Source organism: Phragmites australis, chromosome 11 (genome assembly GCF_958298935.1).
Source record: "Phragmites australis chromosome 11, lpPhrAust1.1, whole genome shotgun sequence".
Classification (NCBI taxonomy): Eukaryota; Viridiplantae; Streptophyta; class Magnoliopsida; order Poales; family Poaceae; genus Phragmites; species Phragmites australis.
In genome coordinates, this window is record NC_084931.1 from 31,782,005 (window position 1) to 31,804,915 (window position 22,911).

At 42.8% G+C, this 22,911-nt stretch overlaps 1 protein-coding gene across 1 annotated transcript; it reads left to right on the forward strand.

Moving 5' to 3' along the window:
• The first annotated feature begins 14,447 nt into the window (after positions 1-14,447).
• Positions 14,448-15,947, forward strand: LOC133885655 (AP2/ERF and B3 domain-containing protein Os05g0549800-like). Its single transcript, XM_062325388.1, has one exon. The coding sequence runs from the start codon at positions 14,570-14,572 to the stop codon at positions 15,692-15,694; it is 1,125 nt and encodes a 374-aa protein (XP_062181372.1). The 5' UTR covers positions 14,448-14,569; the 3' UTR covers positions 15,695-15,947.
• The last annotated feature ends 6,964 nt before the right edge of the window (positions 15,948-22,911 follow it).

Below are 22,911 nucleotides of genomic sequence, written 5' to 3' on the forward strand. Positions count from 1 at the left end.
TTCGTGGGGGTTTAACGCTCCCCGCCATGAAAATACTTGTTTTTTATGAGGGTTTTCAATTCCTCTCACGAAAATTTATCACCCTCACGAAAGATCCGTTTTGTGGTAGTGAACGGTGGTACACCTCGATTTTGTAACTTGAGAGTTAGCTTGCTCGTACGAGTGTTCTTTCCGGCATCAACTGTACGTATAGTAGTCGGTTAGTAGCAGCAAATAGTCACATTAATGTTGCACGCAAGTGTGTAATTATTTCCTGGAAGGATCCGAACAAGTACTCGTACTATCTGTGGCAATTTGGAATTGATTGCCGTGGAAGTGACAGACCGGCTGGATCCAATCAGATGCTAGTAACATGTCAAGTTCAACGTAGTCTTTGGTTGGACAAACACCTACCTAGGTCCACATGCGTCGAACATGGATGAGAGTTCTTCGAGAAACATGCACGAGGTAATTGAGAAATTAAATTGAAATATGTTCTAATTTATACGTGATAAATGATGGATAAAATTATTGATTTGGTTATTGATTTGGTTAGATGAGTTAGGATTGCATGAATATGTCTATGTATTACAATTATGATCATAACTAATTTAAACTGCAGAGAAAAATAGAGTTAACGTTTTTCTCTGAGTTCAAGTAAAATTATACACCTAGATAATTCGGTGCTAGAGAATTTGTACACGCTGCATGATCTGATGATGGGCCACTGTATACGCCAAAGTATTTTAGTACAGAAGTAAGATTTAAAGTGTACACCAGATGATCTGGTAATGGTGAGCTATGCACATCGGACCAATTTTTCCAGAGAGGTTGCAAAATGATTGTCGGGTAAAATTGCACACGCCAGATGGCCTGGCGATGGGGGCATTGTGCACATCGGACTAATTTCTCTAGAGAGGTTGCAAAATTGCAGGTTTGGTGAGGATGTATGAATCGGATGGTCCGATAATGAGGAGTTGGCACTACAACAAAATAAAACGGTAGTGACGGGTGATAACTGTCATTAGTGACGGTTACTGTACCCGTTATTCTTATTGCGTCACTAATAATGGAACATTAGTAACAGATTGGAACCCGTCACTAATGACTGTCACTAGTGATGAGTCATAGTTAAGACCCATATTTAAAGTGCATCTCCTATGGACTGAGAAGGCATGTTAACTGTCGCTGTAACCGTCATTAGTGACAGGTGTATTTACCACTTATCACTAATGATCGAGTCCCAGTGATGTGTAGCTTTCCATCCTGTTTGAGGGACTTGGTCATTAGTGACGGGTGTATTTATCACCCGTCACTAATTATCGAGTCCCAGTGATGAGTAGCTTTCCAACCCGTCTCAGGGACTCGATCATTAGTGACGGATGGTAACTACAACCTGTCACGGTTGACATAGTCATCAATGATGAGTCTATTTGCCACTGTCACTAATGATCCAGATAGTAGTGACGGGTCCATTTACCACCCGTCACTAATAACTGAGTCTCACTGAGGAATTGGAAAGTTATTCGTCACTGGGACTCGATTATCAGTGACGGGTGAATTTACCACTCGCCACTGGTGTAGTGACGGGTGACAAATTCACCTGTCACTGATGACTGAGTCCCAATAACAGATAGTTTTCACTTGTCACTAATGGTCTCGTCCCTAAAAGGATTTACCTGTTTCTTAGTTGCATCCTGAAGCAATGTCAGGATTTGGCAGCCGTCTTCTCCTGCAAACAAGACACATCCAGATACCCACATCAAAATCATTCAAAACATTCAAGCCGCACCATGCATTTCAAGATACCCATATTGTAGGGACCAAGTCACGAGATATGCACATATACATAATCAAAACGTACAATGACACAAGTCCACATCAAGATAACTATAAATTACATAAGTCCAAAGTGTAACCACAAATTACATAAGTCAGGACACCGTGTTCCTACAATAGAACTCGCCTTTTGAAGAGATGACTTTGGTCATTATGAATGCGACGATCCGTCCTCGAATGTTGGCGAGTGCAGACTCCTCGATGTTGCCATCCGGTAAGTTGAATTCTTGCTAAATGAAAGTAGTTATGAAAAAAGTATGCAATTAGCATGAGCAAAATTATTTTATCATCGGATATTAGTAATGAATAAAAATAGTTATGAAAAGGCTATGCAATTATCTTACATTTGGGGACTTCATATCCTTGGCTGCCAAGGTTAGCAGTATGTGACACGCGACATAGAAGCCACAGGCATTGCCCGGTGGTTATTGGTGGTGAGGACTTGGGATTGTCCTTGCCGAGTTGAGGGGTTTTGTCATGTGACTGAGCTTCAGTATGCTTTGTAGACTTGTTGGCCAGCTCGAAGAGCTCTTTTACTGTGTAAATTTTTCTAGTAGCTAGCTTCCCGACTAGATCTGTGTCCTTGATGCCTCACTTAAAGGCAGTGATGACTGACTCGTCAAAGATGTTCGGGATTATGTTACGCATGTTGCTGAACCTTTAGATGAAGTCTCAAAGAGATTTGTCTTTTCCTTGATTTAGCTGATGAAGATCGTTCTCCGTTCCTGGGTGCTCGAACATGCCCTGGAAGTTGACGATGATCTAAGCCTTCAACTCAGTCCATGATCGGGTCGAGTTGGGAGGCAAGTTCAACAACAAGGACCGTGCTGGCCCATCCAAGGCGGTTAGTAGATAGTTAGACATCACATTGTTGTCACTACCCACTGCTTGAATAACAGTGGTATAGATCTACAACCACTCATTGGGATTGAGCTTTCTGTCGTATTTTTGGATCAGACCCGCTTTGAACTTCTCGGACCACCGTATCGACCGGAGCTCAAGTGCAAAGGCTTTGCAACCCCCATCAAACTTTTCAGGAGGCGGGGGAGGAGGATTGTCACACCTGTTCCTTCGAACAAGGGAGTCACACTGATTGTCCCGTCCTAGAGATCTGCGCCCATTATAGCATCGGTCATCATTACGGCACTCCTCACGATGGTTGTCCATTACTCTCCTTAGATTGTGCCAATCGTGAGGGATACAGTTTCTCCGGTCTTCCTAGTTCCTGTGCTTATGAATAGGTTAGTTACAACCTGACCCACAGGATCATGCTCGACCTCGATCGCCTGAGCTTACCATCATGATTCCTTGACTCGGGAATGTCCGTATATGTGGCTCCTCGACTGGTCCTTGCCAACTCGGGTGCCTAGAGCTATCAAGGTTGTTTACTCGAGGAGCCTAGATCTAAGCTACGTCGAGTAAAGTCTTCACTTGATTAAGCATCTGGGTTGGATCTTAGAATCAGATGAGCGCCCTAGACGTTAGCATCTGGAGTGCTAAAGACACCACCACCGAGGTTTGGCTACGACTGAATTGATGAAGCCTTATGATGGTTGTCCTGAGAGTATTCGTTCCTCGATCTCCGGACCAGTACTGGTGGAGGGGTACCCACCGGAAGTCATTGTTGAAGACCAGAGGACACCTAACCTCCTGTGGTCTGCCGATGATCATTAGTATTAGGAGCGAACTAGGCTCCGGCCACAGACGTTCCTGGCGGTATATCTCCAGCGACACCGATAACATGGGCGACGACTGCCACTACTAGTTCCATGGGAATCCCGGTGCCATTGTTCACTGTGGTGTTTCGATCTACCATCATCCGGTCGTCGGGTGAGGCTCCGACTCCTTAAGCCATGAACATGAATCGATTTATTCAGCTGCTCTAGCTGTTGATCAAGTTGTCATTGCCACTCTCCTGATCCTCGTCCTCAGTGTCGGTGTCCATGCACTGGAGAACATTAGTCTCCTCGGGATCCTAGTCGAGATGTCCCACCTCATGGTATGCGTCCAATGGGTTGGATCAAGGATATCAGTGTGGATCAGTCGACCTTGATTGTCCCAGCGGAAAACCATAGTTCCGAAGAGAATCTCAGATCCAGCAGGAGGTGATGAGTAGACGCCTTCCGCTGACTCGATGTGGTTGTAGAAACCACAGTCAGAGAAAACAACACGGATATGAACTTGAGACTTGATCAATCCTGAAAATGAGAAGAAGGCCCCTACCTGACGTGCTAGCTATCGAAGATTAGTTTCTGATAATATATTCGTAATCGATTAGGGTACCTTCAAGATCAGGGATTGAATACGAAGCGAGACACACGATGTAGACATGTTCGGAGCCCCGATTGGAGCAATACCATAAGTCCTATATGGATGGTGTTGTATATATATTCTCTCAAGTACAAGCAATATGTCTAGACCTATTACATGGAGCAAATCAGATCTAAGCTAAACTAAGGATGATGTCGTCGAGTATCTCTTATAGTTTTGGTGCTTGTGTCGAGTTACAGATGCGTGAGTTTCTTCTCTCCAAGGGGGTCTGGGTTACCGCTTTATATAGGGCTGACATGCCACCTCCTATCTAGCCGTAGTCGATAGGAAGTCATTCCTCTTATCTACCATGACCAAGCAGATAAATTAGACTTGGATATTGTCATCCTTGAGTTAGGCAATCAATCGATACCTACCTAGTATACGTCTTATAGATTTTCGGGTGTACTAGGTACAAATTCAGTTTTATAGTATCTGAAGTTGTTAAACATACGCACAATATATCATGTTCATATACGATATACTCTTCATACGTATATATACTATAGTTAGATGTTCGAAAACATTTTAGCTATAGCTACCGCATATATTGTCTTTGAATTGGCATTATCTTACCGTACGTAAGCCGCCACACGTTTTAACTTTTTTGCTGTGGATCGAATGATTGCTAATCTTGTACAATAAAATTAGCATTCCAATATATCAGTGTGATGACCACGCACATGTGATGACTGCGAGATCATCAAACCCATATGCGCTAGAAATTGTATTTTTCCAAGCATATGATCAAGCTACCCATTATCAGCTTGGATTAGCTTGAATTAGATCCATTAATTCTCCCTTTTCTGAAGATAACAATTAAAATTAAAGACTTTTTCGCCGTCACATGTGGAACTCACTCACTTGATTTCGAGATAAAAAGTAAAAAAACAAAATATACTCATGTACTGAGTGTGCCATCTTAGCAGTTTAGTGAAGGAAAAAATGGCATATATGCTTATGGTTAATTGGTATGAGCAGTTCCTGAATTGTGAAAGTAGTAAAAACAACGCTTACTGTGATCAACAACGGACGAATCATGCATGGACAGCAGAAGCCTCCCCATTGGTCAAAAGATCGAGCAGAGAAATTCCGGTCAAGTTAAATGCGCGCCTAATGATCATCATCTGCCGACGTTGGAAAGCGCCCAACTCTTTTGATCTAGTGTCCATTGATCGACCGAGGCTGCATTTACAAAACTGATCGAAGCAGATGAGTGCGTGTGATGCGCAAAGTGCCACATCAGTTGGATAAAACCCCGCAATTAATAAATATCGGATCGCGTAATCTCCATTCAGCAGCGCGATTAGTGCGTAATGGCGTATGTTCGTGCACATGTGCGAACGATACGTGGTCCCTGGGCAAGAAGAATGAGTAAGCAGGCACTTCAAAAGTACGTAATCTCCCAATAAAATCGCTCTCTTTTTTGTGATACGACAGACATTGCGTCGCACTTGCAGATGCCCGTCAGATGTGATATATATTCGCATCCGTTCGTGCAGGTATGTGCGTGCTTAATGTAGATTACTCTATTGATTATGCATCAGATAAGCATGATCGAGGAAGAGGAATATATCGCACACAAATTAAAGATGGTGATAGGGCTTACAATTAGAAAAAAAAGAGATTAGGCAATAAACTATGTAAAACATGTGGAAGCATCACAGAAAGATATGACCTCGATCGACACTCGCGCATGCCACGAGATAAGGATCGGGTGACTGTGCTGATGCATCGGACGTGTAATATTTTATGTTACATCACCGGCCTCTTGCTCGCAAACAGTCGGCATGCAACTTCTCTCTCTCCGTGTGTCTTTTGAGTTTAAAAGAACGGGGGCTTACGAGGGCGGAAAATAAAATGGATAAAAATCAACACAACGTAATCCAATCGCTTTGCACCTTTCGATGCACACGCGAAATAGGAAACACTATCGTCAGCCACGCGCTAATCTATATTCCTCTAAAATGCATAAGTTATAACAGAATCTAGTGATCTCTATTATTATCTGAATTGATCAAACGGTTATCGTACAAATATTTTTTTAATTAGTTATTCTAAAAATACATTTAATCTCATATTAATTATCTTCTATATCTATGCGTCCAATACATTATAAAAATACATTAAATCTCCATTGCATACTTCCACATGGGATCATTGAAAGCTTGAGCTGTAAGTTGGTTCAGAAGCTGTACTGTCACCTGTTGTCGGATTTCTTGTAGTCACTAAGCTTGTCCAGTGAATTGTTCCATCAATAACTTTTTGGGACGCCAAGTATTATCTCTAGATCTTGTGCACATTGGATGTTGTCTGGCATCAGCAGGATGACTATGCGTGCACCCTGAATCAGCATCGGCTTGTACCTCCACAGATTCAAAACTAGTAGCAGCACTAATGCTGTTGTCTATTAGCCCCACACTCCTCTCAAGAGAGGTACCTGCAGGAGTAGCACTAGTAGAGGACAAGTTAGGGTTAGCTTCAGGAGTAGATATATCAATTTCTACATTGGAATTCTCTACTGCTGGATCAACAGAGGGAGAGTTAGAAGAAGAATTTTCAGAATTGTAAGTGCATGTTCAGTGTATTGGGTATTTCTGGACATCTTGGGCAGAATGGTTGGGTGATGTGAAGAAGTGGGAATGTGCACAACGGATGACACAATCTTAGAGAAAGGAAACACTGTCTCATCAAATACTACATCTCTAGTGGGTGTTACCATATCCTTTTACCTTCTGGAAGTACTCAGTGATGCTCAAGTTGTTCTTCTGCAATTGTGGCGATTGTCATGTGGATCTGCATCACACGCGCCCGAGAGCTCGAGGCGTGCATCTTCTCGATGGTGGTCTAGACGTCACACGCGATAGAGCAGCCCATGACGCTGGCGAGCACTTCTTCAAAGAGCGAGGATAAGATGACGCTGAGCACTAGTTGGTCTTGCTAGTACCAATTGGTGTACTCCAGGTTGACGACGATCCTCATAACACCATCGTCGCCATTTTGCAAGATGGTGGCATTGGGGCAAGCGACCGTTCAATCGACATAGCCGATGAGGTGCTGTCTTCAGAGATAAGGAAGGAGTTGTGCCGTCCAGAGTAGATAGTTGTTCTAGGACAGCTTGACATTGATCATATGGTTGAATGCCGGAGTTGGTAGGATGCCAATTTGATTGGAAGAGAGGAAAGGGATGTGGTGAGAGCTTGATTTCCATCGGTGCTAGGCATGGTGAAAAGATCTAAGATTTGATACAATGTAAAGAACCTATGGTTCTGTGAATTGGGAAAATTGCAGCCCACATGTTCATTGATTGTCACTGAATTATACAAGGAGCTCTTTTACGGTGATCCATACTACCGAGAGGTAGAAGGTAGTATAAATCTAATCCGACAATCAACGTAATTGGATGTTTTGATAATTGTGGCAATTTTGTTAAAATTATCCTTCATACTTTTGCTAATAGAAAGATCGACGCCGCAAACGTCGGATTGCTAACCCTAGCTGATGGGCAGCAAATGAACTCTCATACAGAATGCAGATTAAAATATTAAAATAGTAATAAAATATTACTCTATTTAGAAACATATAACTACAGTTAATTACTTTCATGTCACATATTTTTCTCTCCCAAAATAACCCTAATACTACCATATTACTCACATATACTACCTACACTACCCATAAAAAATGAGTAGTATCCTGATTAATTTGAACCATTAGACTTTAAAAATAAATAGCTTATATTAATTTTAGACCATCGTAAAATTTCTCTATACAAGTGCATGAGCAGCGGTGCTGCTAACTAATCCGCTAGATCTAAGGCTAATGGATGAGAGATAAGCGTTGAATCGTGTGTCAATGGCACATGCTTCTATCAGCAGAAGAATCGCCCAAGTTTGCAAACTCTAGCGGCCACCAACTGCATCTCTGAATGAGAACAGTAACTAACGAAGCTGAACTCTAAACCTCTGAATATTTTAACATGTAAAATATGTGTGCAATTGCTAGTATACCCTTAATCACCCACTTCTACACTAGCAGACAAACTAGTCCAACCACATCACAGATTACCTTCTTTTGCGAAACAAGATCGTCGCAGATTACCTTTTATTCTTGAAAATGCATAGATTGCTTTACGGAAAGCTAGCTTACATATACGCTAGCTGATCTCCTCCCTCCCAGTTCCCACAAGAGCCAAATAATTAAGCTAACATGAATAAATGCTCCCATTTCTTAAACTATATATCCAGCGATGTACCTTTGTCATTAAGAAACTGGTCGAAACGAATCGCGCAAAAAAAAAAAGAAGTGAAACGGGCTAGAGATTTTGGGGAGGCTCCATGCATGCATGGATATGATGCGCTCGCAGTGCGAGATATGTATGCCAGTGGGCAGACTGGCAGTGAGGACCCGTGGATGGATCATGGATACCCCGATGGGCTCATGGGCACCCGCAGCTAGGCAGCCAGGTTACGGCACCTGTTGCCCAGGTACAGCTGCGCCTGCGTCCCTGCGACAGATCACAACGTCCCCGGGGCCGGGGGGATGCATCTGACACCGCCGAGCGGGTAGAAAGAGGAAAACCGAGCCGGCCGGGGTCGCGTCGCACGGCTGGTCCACACTTCATGTGAACGCCACGCCGGGGCCTCGCGCGCCTGCCTCCCTCCTCCCGCGCCTGGAAACAGCAGCGCCCCCATTCCATACCAGAACGGCATCGTCCCAAGTTATGCTTCAGTCAAACAGTAAAATGAGTCTACTGCAATATTACTATATTCTTTTAATAATATTGTTTATAAGTAATAGTGTGCGTGGTTACTGCTCATAAAATACTGTATAGATTTTCTGTTTATTCATCTATTGTAATTCTGAATCTAATCTGTCACTTCTAAACGCACGTCTAAGATAGAATAAAATCAGAGAAACTGTAGTTCTCTAACTTTATTACGTCAGAGTATTTCATTCCATATCACAGGACCCGTTGTGGCATCGGCGGCCACCCCTTTTTCCACGCGCCCCCGTCAGGCGCACACATGCGCGCATGGCGCCTGTCGCGTTCACGGCGCCGACGTGGCGCGGGGTGGAAAGAAAGCTGGCTTTGCTTTGGTTTGCTCCTCGCCAGCACGAGCAGACCTGATGAGCGTGTACGTACATGTACAATCATTGGGACGGACCTGGGGTCTTCTGGAATGCACAACTTAATAAAAAAATTTACATACATCGTTGATAACTGATTGGGCTAGCTTATCTGTTATTAGCAGGTGTCAGGTGGAACCAGGAGCTCGTATATATCAATGCAGCCATGCAGGTGCGTATATGATCAAAACAAGTGTCGGCGAAAAAATATGAACAAGGAAAAAACGAAAAGAAAGATAGAAGGCAGAGATACCGTTGCAAGCAAGCCCATTGTACGTAGTCGGTGAAACCGGGGTTTCAACTGGCTTAATTCTACGATCGAGAGCTTTAAGAGGTTGCAAGGTGTGTACGTACCAAGTTGTTCCTTTAGTTTTCTTTTTCTCACAAGAACTGCACGCAATTATATTAAGTAGGAATTACTGTGGTAATTTACTCCTGCTTAACGACATGATCGACAGCACAAGCGGCCGTCAGGCACCGCAACGTCAAACCTGACGAGATTGAATTCTGTGCTACCCTGCTAACTTCTGTTTATGTATATCGATCCAGCTAGCGCACGCCGAAACTTGGTATCTAAACCAACTTGCGCCTGAGCTATCGATCGACTTTATGACTTGTCATTTGTCAACTAGTAACCGAATTATGTATAGATGCATATGTCCACGCTTATATGTCGTTGAAGCAACCTTTTATATATATATATATATATATATATATATATATATATATATATATATATATATATATAGACACACACACACGATCGATAGCAAGGTGCGTACTTACCAAGTTGTTCCTTTAGAATTTTTACTTCATATGACAAAAAGTATATATATATGGTAAAAGTTTATTCTGTGTTTATTCTGTGTTTAGGTGTAACGTAGTTCACTGTTGTGCCATCTTAGTTATTGTTGTCATCTTTACAGTTTATTCTGTGTTTAGGTGTAACGTAGTTCACTGTTGTGTCACCTTAGTTATTGTTGTCACCTTTGCGTCACCTCCAAGTTTTGACTAAGAAAATAGTTAATTACGACGGTACATTTAGTTGAGTTACAATCACATAAAAAAATTATATAATTACGAGGCGTACTATAGTTTACTGTTGTATCACCCTAGTTATGACTAATAAAATAGTTAATTACGACGGCCCAGATATTTAATTTACGATCACATGACAAAAAGTCAGTTAAGATCGTAACTATACTGCTTTTATGACCGTAACTGGTAGTGTACGTAGGGGTGAACAGGTTACGATCACATGATAAAAATGTATAATTACGACTAGATAAGGTACCGAATTATGATCATATATATTTGTAGTAATTGATATATCTTATGCATCGCAACTATATTGCTTTAGAATCATAATTAGGGTTATACGCAATGGTGAACAAGTTACGATCATATGATAAAAAACATATAATTATGACTACAGAAGGTATCAAGTTACGAGCATATATATTTATAGTAACTAATTTATCTTTAAGGTCGTAACTATGCAGTTTTTAGTATTATAACTAGGGATAGATGTAGAGGTATATATATATATATATATATATATATACACACACGGCGAGGCTATTCTGCGCATATGTGTAGTTACTATTCGTATTGCGCACATCCTAGGTAGAGCAGTTACAACTTCACGTCCATAAATACATAATTGCAACACAAGAAGCTAACACTGTGAGTTATAACTTGTTATTCGTACTGCGCACATCCCCCAGTTACAACCTAAACACTGTGAATTACAACTTGTGGGGTATGCGCAGACATGAATTACAGTGAGCATATCTGCAGAATTATATATATATATATATATATATAATTGGATGCATCATTGACCTTATTTAAGTATAGCAGTGAGCATGATCGTTACTAATACATTGATAGATGTGAGATGTCTACCTGACTCTGTTTTCCGAAACATGTCTAGCTATCTATTCAGAAAAATAAATAGCTAGGCTAGCTGATCTGGGGCGGATTCAACGGTCGATCAGCGGATTGAGCCCCCTACTCCCCGCTGTTTTATGGAGCCCCTCTCCATTTTTTATAAGAGAAGAAGAAAAGAGGGAGAGAGATGATGTGGAGAAAGAATAGAAAGGAGAAGGAGACTGCAAGAGGAGAAAGGAATGAGGTCCATAGGTTACTTACAGCTGGCTCCTCTGCTGCAGCTGATAAAGATACCAAGCTGCCTCTGACCTCTTCACTCCCAACACATTATATGCATTGATTTTGACTTTCAGAGATCAAAAACAACAATTAGCTGCTTGAGCTATCACATGCCTATGTTCACCCTCGTACTAGCTACACTACTATAGAGCTAGTTATAAATATCGGCTTGTCAGTATTGATTTAGCTAAAAACCGATACTGATAGAGTATCGGTGCCGGTTCATACCAAAACCAAACATCCACGCGTCCGTTCAGATAAAAACCAACACTGATAAGTAGCATTAATGCCGGATAGTATTAAACATTGGCACTGATAGTGTCTGGACCTGAAAAATTATTTCAATCGAGTTTTGGCTCATCGCGTCCACCGTTCGCGATTCTCTCCATCCTTATCTCTTCGCGTCGCGTCCAACTCTCTCCCCATTCTCTTTCTCGCTCCTCCCCTTCCCATCTCGTTCTCCCTTCCACTGCCGGCCTCCTCCTCTCCCCATCTACTTCTCTCTCCCACCGCCGGCCTCCTCCCCTCGCCCCTCCCCACCGGCCCGTCCCCTCCTGACTCTCCTCTCTCTCTTATCTCTCTCTCTCTCATCAGATCTAGGCTGAGCGGCGGCCGAGCACGAGCAGCGACTGAGCGGTGATCGAGCGGTGGCCGAGTGGCGGCAGAGTGGCCGCCGCGGAGGAGGAGCAGAGCAAGCGTGTGGTGATTCTTGTTCTTGATTGGGTTATGTAATCTGTACTCGTGTGTGTTAGGCTCGGCGATGCAATGAAATGGATGTTGAGGATGATGGTTCAAAGAGATTTCTTTGTCGTCGAATTGGGACTCGAATTGGTTGCCGTAGGCTTTTTTTGGTGGCGGCCTTCGAGCCGTCGCATTTGCAGGTGTGCCCGGTAGTGCCGACGGCAGCGGCGACAGCAGCTGCGGTGGGAGCGGCATTCGAGCCATCTCGGATGCTGCTCCCGTCACTGCCAATTTTCTCTTTTTTATTGCCTGAAAATACCAATAATACCAAGTATTTTGTGCCGGTTGAAAAACCGACAGTGAAACCTATTTTCAACCAGTACTGTTAAGCCTTTTAAATAGTACTAGTTTTGAATAATTGTCTTTCTTGCACAAACCAAAAGCAAGGTAGCTAGCTAGGTTCTCAAATCACAACCCTTGAAAATCAAAGGGCATTTCGGGTAATAATCAGGCAATTAAATATCGGAATCGATAACACTGTTGACGTACCGACGCATATCCACCGTCTAGAAAGCCCTGAAAATTCTACCACGCCGTCACGATCACCATTTACCGTGACAAAGACCTGCACACAATATACCTGTCGTAGCTGTAGCCTAAAAACCAAGCATGACTAGTAGTACTAATCCAGAGATTCAATCTTTTTTTCACTTTTACTTTTCCTCCCAGAAGCTAGAACACCAGAAGCCAAAGCATGTTAACACAACAAAAATCGCTGCGCCTAGCTTAAAAAAAATTCGCAAGGATTGCACCTGTAACAAGTCAGACCCGTGTGTGCATGGCCACTGGATGCAATACCACATCATCTTCACTTGAGTTGACCCACACCAACACGAGCCTATGAGATACACCTATGAGACCACTAACACATATACAAATCCCCTCACCCCATATATACTGTAAGGGCATCACTAGTGTATAAGGTCTATATTAGCCTTAAGGAATAGTGATGTGGCTAAGGGTGAGTTGTTGCTTTCTACATAGACTAGTTGGGCTTTAAGATTGGGCTCACTTCTACAATTAAAAAAAAAATCTAACAACCTTTTTTCTCTGTCACCCCTCCACGTTCTTTCTGGAACCAGTCCCAATTCTTTCTTCCAAGCAGCGACCATGTCATTCCCCTCCAACAAAATCAATCCACCTACATTCTCCCTTCGCCCGAACTCCCTCTTATTGCCTCAAATCAATCCATCTCCCCTCCACGTCATGCCTCTCTCTCTCCCCACCGTAGGATCGAACAACCACGCCTTTACCATCGTCGGATCTGTCGACCAAGCCTTCATCATCACTGGATCCACCTCCCTCGATTCCTCCGGCAACAGATCTGAGCTCCCATTGACCAAGTCATCCTCGAGCTCTTGTGGCAATATATTTTGTCAACTCCAACGGCAGACGAGGTGGGAGCCTTCACGATGGGGGGCGACAAGCCTTTGCAGACGAGAATGACCTGCTAGTTTCATTAGTTTGTTTATTCCTTATGGCCGGGTAAGGTCAAGTGCAGTGGTACAAAAGGTTACTGCCTAAAATATGATTTCATATCATATATAGATAATATAATAGACGAGCTATTGTATAGGTTGGCAGTAAATAATTTAAGTGACACTCAAGTATTAAATAACACGTGGAAAGTTGAGGCCACAAATAACAGACGAAATTTATACAATGGGAGATATATTATTTATAAAAGTGGTTATCTGATGTTTTAGACTGTGTTAATTAATAGATGATATTTTTCTCTATCTTATTTATCTTTCCTCCACGTCAGATAAAATCCTAAGTGACTTTTTTTTCTAAACAATTGATATCACCTTATTGGACACGCTCTTAGGCTTGAGGGTCGGTCTTAGTCTTATTTTTAAGGGTGACCCCTCTTAACCTCAAGCAATACCAGTCGGGTCTTAGCTCTTTTTCACACGGGTGCCCTAACATAACAAATAACCATACGCCCACATACATACATATACATATACATATATATACATACATACATACATATATTCTGTTTGGTATTTGGTAGAGTTTACTTCTAGGATTTATCTACAATTTAGAATTTATAAAATAAAATAGAATAATTTAAATATTTGTTTTTAATCTAAATAATAATAAAATGCCTCAACTAAAGGCTATCAATATGTTCAAAGCTTTAACTTCAAAAATTTTAAAATAAAAATAATTAACTTAAAAATACTTAAAATTGGAGCTACGCCGAACGTGCCTTAACCCTTAAGTACTATATATGTTATGGGGGTAGTGTAGTTTAGTGTGTGCTACACTCACCTGACCTCCCCTATATATCACACACACCCCCTTCACATGTCCTTCCCCCACCATTTCCACACCTTTAATTAGCTCAGCTAGCTGTACTCTCTCTCTAGTGGGTCTCGTACTCTCGTATCGGATGGACTGCACGAGCTGCCTCGTCGACGACGTGAGCAGCGGCGCGTCCACGGGCAAGAAGGCACCGGCGGCGGCCCCGAGCAGGCCGCTGCAGCGCGTGGGCAGCGGGGCCAGCGCGGTAATGGACGCGGCGGAGCCCGGCGTGGAGGCGGACTCAGGCAGCGCGGGGCGCGCGGGCGGCGGCGGGAAGCTGCCGTCGTCCAAGTACAAGGGCGTCGTGCCGCAGCCCAACGGGCGGTGGGGCGCGCAGATCTACGAGCGGCACCAGCGCGTGTGGCTCGGCACGTTCACGAGCGAGGCCGAGGCCGCGCGCTCCTACGACGTCGCCGCGCAGCGCTTCCGGGGGCGCGACGCTGTCACCAACTTCCGCCCGCTAGCCGAATCCGACCCGGAGGCTGCCGCCGAGCTCCGGTTCCTGGCCTCCCGGTCCAAGGCTGAGGTCGTCGACATGGTCCGCAAGCACACCTACCTCGAGGAGCTCGCGCAGAACCGGCGCGCCTTCGCCGCCATATCGCCGTCGCCTCCTCCCAAGACCCTCACCTCGTCGTCGCCTACGGTGCCCTCCGCGTCCGCGGCGCGCGAGCACCTCTTCAACAAGACGGTGACCCCGAGCGATGTGGGGAAGCTGAACCGGCTGGTGATACCGAAGCAGCACGCGGAGAAGCACTTCCCGCTGCAACTCCCGGCCGCTACCGCCGTCTCCGGCGAGTGCAAGGGCATGCTCCTCAACTTCGAGGACGCCGCGGGGAAGGTGTGGAGGTTTCGGTACTCCTACTGGAACAGTAGCCAGAGCTACGTGCTCACCAAGGGGTGGAGCCGCTTCGTCAAGGAGAAGGGACTGCACGCCGGCGACGCCGTTGGGTTCTACCGCTCCGCCGGCAAGCAGCTCTTCATCGACTGCAAGCTCCGGCCGAAGACCACCGTCTTCGTCAAATCGGCGACCACACCGCCCCCTGTAGTGAAGGCGGTGAGGCTTTTCGGCGTCGACTTGCTCACGACACCGAGGCCGGCGGTGGCGCCGGAGCAGGAGGAGATGACCACGAACAAGAGAGCTAGGGACATCATCTTCGGGTCTACACCACACATGGTTTTCAAGAAGCAATGCATAGACTTCTCGATGACCTAGCTAACGTTTTTGCTCCCCTCTAGCTCGCTTCACTCGGATGCATGTGGTAGCTATAGCGTAGTGCTCTTGAACTTCATCTCTTCCTTTGATTGTTCATTTTGTTTCTTCTTCTACATGTCCTAGTCTTGCTTAATTCGCTGTAAATTAGACATCTTTTTATGGTGGCAAAAGTGTATACTAATCAAGCCATGAAGATTACATGCCATAAGAATCGATGTTTGGAGGAATTTATATCTCTCTCTCCTTGGTTGAACATGTATGAAACTGAAGAGAGATGCCAATTTGTTGCTACATGTTGCAATTTGATTCTGTTGTTCTGGTGCTTTCATGTGGTTAAGATGTGACAGGTGCTGCTTCACCCAGATGCATTGCATGCAACACCTGAAGTGCGAAAAGCTCCGGGAGTTATCTGATCCCATTGTGGAAAAAGAGAGGGAAGTGCCCATAATTGCATGTATGCATGCACCTGATATGATACATACACAGTGCCGTGATACAATGCAACAGCCGGAATCTAAAGTGGCGCGATATACTTACACAGGAGATAGCATCAAGATAAGGTTAGCAACAGAGAAGAATCTGGAAACAATGAACTGCTTGGCAAAGCATGTTTCGTCACTTACAACAAGTTTGAAAGTTCATGGTCTATTCTCTGCGTGTAGCTTACTAGTGGTCTTCCGACATCTGCATCACATAATCGCATGTTCAGCAGTTTTGAGACTTTGATCGATAAAAAAAGAAGAGAGAGAATGGGGATAACAGTGCCTAGCACAGGAAGCACGCCGGTTTCTAGAATGCTAGTTTTTTTAAATAATGGAATAAAATTATGCACGTAGCAGATCTAGAATGCTAGTTGATAAGTAAGCAATAATATTTGTCGTTAACTTCTCTATTCTTAATTATCGTTCAACAACGCTTCACACGTATAAGTAGTATATATCATGCATCTAGTTAAGTTTGATGCGAGGTAAATTCCAATGGGAAGAGATGAGCCACATTCCGCGGTTTTGGACCGGATAAGCTTCCGGGGTTGCGAGGGTAAACTATGGCCGCCATTGTACAGAGACAGACGCGCCTACACGGCTCAGAGAGAGAGAGAGAGAGAGAGAGAGAGAGAGAGAGAGAGAGAGACGGGTCAATCTGCATCGCACGATGAGGCCTGCACTTTGCCTTCGAAGAATTCAGAAGAGACGATGCTCCATTTGAGCTTACCCAGTGGATTGGTTCGCTGCATATACTTGCTTTCGTCTGCATTAAAATCCGTGAAAATAGATCTGTACCAAACAAACCGCCTCCATCATTTACTCTAGGAGTCTAGGACTGTCTTTCCTCTGTTTCAGATTACTTGTGTCTGAACATCCAGGTGCCTGTCACCTTCCGATGAAGTGTAGGCTCGTAGCTATTTTTTTAGTTTAATTATCACTAGTTTTTTATTATAGTAATTTTGATCTTACCTTTTACGAAAAAAATTATATATATCTAATTTTTTTATATTATTAAATTTATCGTGAAATAGACTTTATTAATATTATATATTTTAAAATATTTATAATTTTTTTTAAAACACAATATCAAAATTACTATGATAAAAAACCGATAACAAGAAAATGAGGGTAGTAAAGTAGTTCATATAGTAGGCAGTAGTCTTCAACTCAGACATCTCCAGCGGTCCAGCCTAATCCTGTCGTCTAATCCTGACAATTGAACCTCTCGCTGTTCATTATTGGAATTGTATCGGCGACTGCGAGGATAGACACTGCAAAATTCAGCTTGCTAGCGACACTTGCACTGGCATGGGACACACACAGATACAGTCGTATAGAGAGAGCCTCAGTCAGTAGAGTCAGAGACAGCACACCGGACTCCACAGGGACAGCCCGACTTCGGCGACCGTTGACGAAACCCCGGACCTATCAGCACGCGCTGAAAAAGCAGAGATCGGCAACTGGACGATGGCCACCTGCAGTTAATTTGGCAACAGTACCTGCGGTTGGAGTAACAGATATCTCTGCAAGTTGCATGAGGTTGCACTCGTGACTCGTCATCGTTCAGTGAACGAAGAACGCGAAGACTCTGCATGTGGAGAGGCTGGCTATTCATGGCGCGTCAACCCTGCGATTGCACTGCCCTGACGACCGACGTGCTTCTGCCTGGCTGATCGACTCCATGCCTCAGATCTCTGCACCGGTTTAGGTCGTTTTCGTTTGGTTTGGTCTTCTCCGGCCATATGTATGATCGATATATCTCCTTATTTTCATGCTGGTTAAGAAATTATTAATATTTAGGAAGTGTGTTCAGGCGATGGATTTCGACAGCTGGGGTGGGGTTAGGGTTAGTAGTTTCGGAATTTAGGTTTTTCTATAGCTGCACGGTGGTGGGGTGGTGAGGCTAGGCCGTGTGTCCCACTACCGACAGCGGGTGACAGATGATGGATGATGAACGGGTCCGGGGCAAGCTAAGACAAAAGTTTAGTGAGGAACATGTGGTAGCCATGAATCTGTCGTTTGAGATGTTGTCAGGAAATAAATTTCATGTCACTTAGTCACTTACCATATCAGTATTGGTTTAAAAATGGGTGGATAAGAGAGGACAAGTACGTGCTTGTAAGTTGGGAGAACATGTCGTCATTCGATTGGTGGGGTTGGGCAAACGTCAAATTTCATCGCCCATGATTAGCACATCAAAGCCAAACTTGGTCAACTAGTGCTTAAACAGATGGCTAATCTCCAGCAAAGAGTGATCCTCAAGTTTCTCTACTGCTGTATACAGATGACGAAATCCTTATGTCTGATATCTCTTCTGATCTCATGTGCTTTCGGCAGGTAAAAGAATTGCTCAAAATAAACTTATTTAGCGAGTTCAACGCTGACAAACTAGCAGCAACAGCATTTTTATTTGCACTGATCATCAGCAGCGGAATTAATTGTGGGTGCCTGTCATCTTCAGAAAACTAGCTATCTTGCACTTCAGATGTGTTGTGCTTCCATTATCTGAAAGAAAAAAAAAGATCTGCAGACGTGTTGTATATATCCCACATGCCACAAGAGTGTATCATGAGCACGACACACCGCTTTGTTGTTAGCACACTGTTCTAACATATAGAGGAGACGTAATCTCATCTAAGGAAAATATTATCGGTAAATTTTTTATATCACCCCTAAATATGGCTTATTTGAAATATTAGAAATATCGAACAAAATTTAAATAAATTTAAACAAAATATCAGTAAATATGTTACACTTTTTCTACCGGATCCACTAGTAGATCCGGTAGACCGGATTTATCACCTATAATGTTTTCCCTTATATCATCCAGGTCTTCTTTTTTTTTATCGTAAAGAGAGAACTTTATATATTGTTAGAAAAGGGGTTACACTCCTGAACAATCAGATCAGAGTCCTAAACAAATAAGTGGTATCTGTCTACGGCGACACGCTTCTCGGCTTCTAGACAAGCTACCGATCGTCCTTAAGATTTGCAAGCTAAAAATTTAGGACTTTTCAAACCGGTAGTCATCTCCATATATAATATTCCTTGGCCATCTGGCAAATTCGTTCGTCCAAAGCCATGTGCTGGCTGCTTTGTCCTATGTGGGTGATGTGCTGCTTTGACAAGCTAGATGGCATCAGGTGCCGGTCAGAGAGTTCAGAAACTCAAGTAACACAACGACAGTTACGGCACTGACAGGTAGGGGAACAAGATGATGACCAATTTGTGTTTATATATGTTAGTGTTGTGATACTTGTGTAGTGGCGAACAATTCAAACAAGTAGGAAATTTCAAGTATCAGTAAGTTGTTAAATCGCTGGAGAGGTCCCCAAATGGGACCAATTGGGGTTAGGAACCATAAATTCCTTGCTTATGAAGCATGAGAGAATGCAACTTGGTGTTGTTAAAGACAACCCTGATGCTATAAGCAATTAAGGTGAGAAAAATAAGTTAAAATATGTCTTAGTTTATACGTGATGTGTGATTGAAAAGATTATTGATTTGGGTTGTCGAGTTTTGAATTGGTTGGGTTATGCGGAGAGTCCACAAAAAATTTCGGATAGTCCGCAGTTTTTAAGTGAATTGGGATATGCGGAGAGTCTGTATATTTTCTCGGAGAGTTCGCACTTTTTGTGGAGAGTCCACAAAATTGTTTGGATAGTCCGCAATTTTGAAGTGAACTGGGATGTGCGGAGAGTCCGTATATTTTCTCGAAGAGTCGTATTTTTACGGAGTGTCCGCTCTTTTCTTCGGGGAGTTCGCAGTTGAGTAGAATTTGAATTTCGATTGGAATATGCTCTAAGTTGATTTGAGTTTTCAATTGACCATTTTGATTATGGACTAACTGTAGATGGAGTTAGAGATATGTGTTTACTTGTCTTATAGTATGTAGGTGATGGATGCAACTTGGTGATCGGGACTAAGTGGGGTAATTGGTGCCGGACGATCAAGGAGGGTAGATGGAGTCAAGAGTGATCTTAGCGGTACACGTCTAAGTCAAGCAAAGCTTGGAAGATTGATGAAAACGACGTATTGACAAAGTTAAGTGAAAAGGATACCGATACAAGTGACAAGGTAGCCCGAGGGATCGTGAGCGGGAGAGACTTACCGACGGTCAGAATCGCCAGACGTAGTACACGTATCGATATTAGAGCGCTTGCTTACACACTTTGAGAAGCGTGCAGAGGGTTTCGCAACTTGGCCTCAAAACTGTGGGAGGACTGGAGGAGTATATGGCATCATTACGAAGCTTGCGTCGAGGTGAAGCTAAGTCGTGAAACCGTCGTGGCCGTCCGATGAATAGAGAAGAAAATTGATCAAAAATCTTCGATGGTAGGTAGAAGTGTACTACATGAGAGATGTATTTTGGGGAAAAAGCTAGAAAACTTAGCGGACAAATTTTCTAGGTTTATAAATAGAGGGGTAGGGCTAGAGAGAGCTTTGAATCAGCTATTTGAGTCTATTGTGCTATCCATATGAGTGCACTGTGCTAGGTTTTTAAAGCATAGAAGGATGAGTGCTTAATCTATATAATAGGTTTGAATTTTGAGAGAAAAATATTTATAACTCACCTAAAATAGGATTAATTTCTTTGAGTAATGAAGTTTATCATGTTACATATGCTTAAATTCCACTTCTTCTAGTTACCCTCTATTGTTTCTCTTGCTTTGTGTGTAAATTTTCTTTTCAGTGTTGATTTTTGTTTTTCGTTTTGAGATAAAATTTTAACACCTTGGAAGGTTATTCTTCTTGATACTAGAGATATAAAATTAGCATACGCATTCATATGTCATAGGGTTTTGAATTTTTCTTACCTTTAGACTATCATCTTAAAGATCTTCTTCACCCAGTATTCATCTCTTGATGTTTAAGTGGTCTTTTCTCAAGATTCAACTTTTATGTGGGGATGAGTCATAGATTGGTTTACTGTGGAATCTAGTGTTTGATTCCAAACATGAGGCTCATCTTTTGTTGAATCTTCAAATTTAGTTTTTGATCTTTTTCGAAATCTCCAGATTCACCAGTCCAATCTTCGGACTCCCTGAAAACTACGGACTCTCCGGTCTTATCCCCGGAGTCTCCAGACTTTATGAGTAGTTGTAGCTTTTCTGCTACGTATTTATATTGCGTTCTGTTGTGATTATCTTTTAGATGTGTGTTTGGTAATTAAATAAGAGAAAATCATCAATTTTATAATAAATTTATTAAATTATTTATTCATCCTCTTTAGTTGTCACTTTCGATCCTAAATAAGGTATGCTAGCTTAAGCAATCTTTCATCCTCGCGAGTATCTGTATCTGAATTAGAATTTGACGACAGTGGAGTAGCTGTGGAATGGCCAGCTGTATTTAGAGCACGGAAACTTTGTAGAAAACTCACGGAAATTAGACCGTTTTCCGCGAAATCTCTGACAATACAAATAGTACTGGCCACTGATGAGCAGTTCAGCACTAATTTTCTACGGTTCAAATGGAATCTGTTGACGACAGAAACATCAGCTGATCACCCAGTTGTCAGTCGTCATATCAAAGTTTCTTCAGACTTCAGAGTTCCTCTTCAGCCTTGGGAGCGAACGTTAGAAGTCAAGTCGTCGTGTCAGGTTAAGCTCGCATTTTTTTCCCCGTTTGCATGTGGCGATCGATCTGGAAAGGTTGATGCATGCCTGATGGATCCATTCAAAGTTTCAAACCTTATCACTGTGTTCAAATCATTGCTACTGTTTGAACAGCCTAGAACCAGGAGTACAGGACCAAGCCAGTAAAACCATGTGTTCCTTTTTCTACTGTGGATATTGATTTCTGTATTGCTGGTTCTAATCCGGACCGTCGTTTTTCGATCGGAGAGCTCTGATCCACGCAATAGCAGGGTACTGAAATCGTACGGCAGACAGATCACAGAGACGCAGGAGGCCCTGTTTGTTTTAGACTGCTTTCAATTTCTGTTTTTTTGTTAGAAACTCAGAAACTAGAAATCTAAATAAACGATTTTGCTGAAAAGTGATTTTTACAGAAGTCAGAAGTTTACTTTAAAAAATAAACTAAAAGCTGAGAAGTTAGCTGATAGTAATTTTTCTAAGAAGTAGTGTGTTGAAAAAGTTAAAAAATTATTATAAAATCTAACCGCTAAAATAAAAAACAGTTTTTAAAAAAACCAAAAGCACAACTTTAAAAAAAAGCAGAAATAGAACCCAAACAAACCACCCGTACTCTACATCATAATTTCTCACAGGAAAACTAAATGGAAATCACATGGAAGAAGAAAGCAAGAGCAACATGTGAGCATGCAGTGATCTAGAGGTCATCAGACTCCAACCCAATCATTTCCCATATGACACATATACAAAGTGTTCTGGAGTCTTTCCAACGCCACAACCCCGAAATTCCACGGGTAGTACGACTATCCGGCAGTAGACCTGAGCTAACCGAGTCGTCTTTGCCGTGAAGATCAGAGGCTTGCTGCTCGCCTCGCCTCGCACTGTAAAGGTCAAAATACAACAGCTGTAGATTTTTTTAGCCCCATTCGAACCGCTGTACTACACTTGTAGTCTTGGTAGACAGCTGCAAGTAAGAACAAGAGGCTGTTTGGTAGACACAAACAAACCCGATCAAATATTGGTCACGACTAATGTTATGTAATGCCAAAATTTGACTCAGAAAGTAGTATTTGATTTGTAACTAAATTAATGTTGTGACAATACTAAAACTAAGTACGACACGTAAGGTCCACAT

Bases quoted from the DNA above. Each gene is read 5' to 3' on its own strand.
- LOC133885655 (XM_062325388.1), top strand. From the start codon at position 14,570: ATGGACTGCACGAGCTGCCTCGTCGACGACGTGAGCAGCGGCGCGTCC.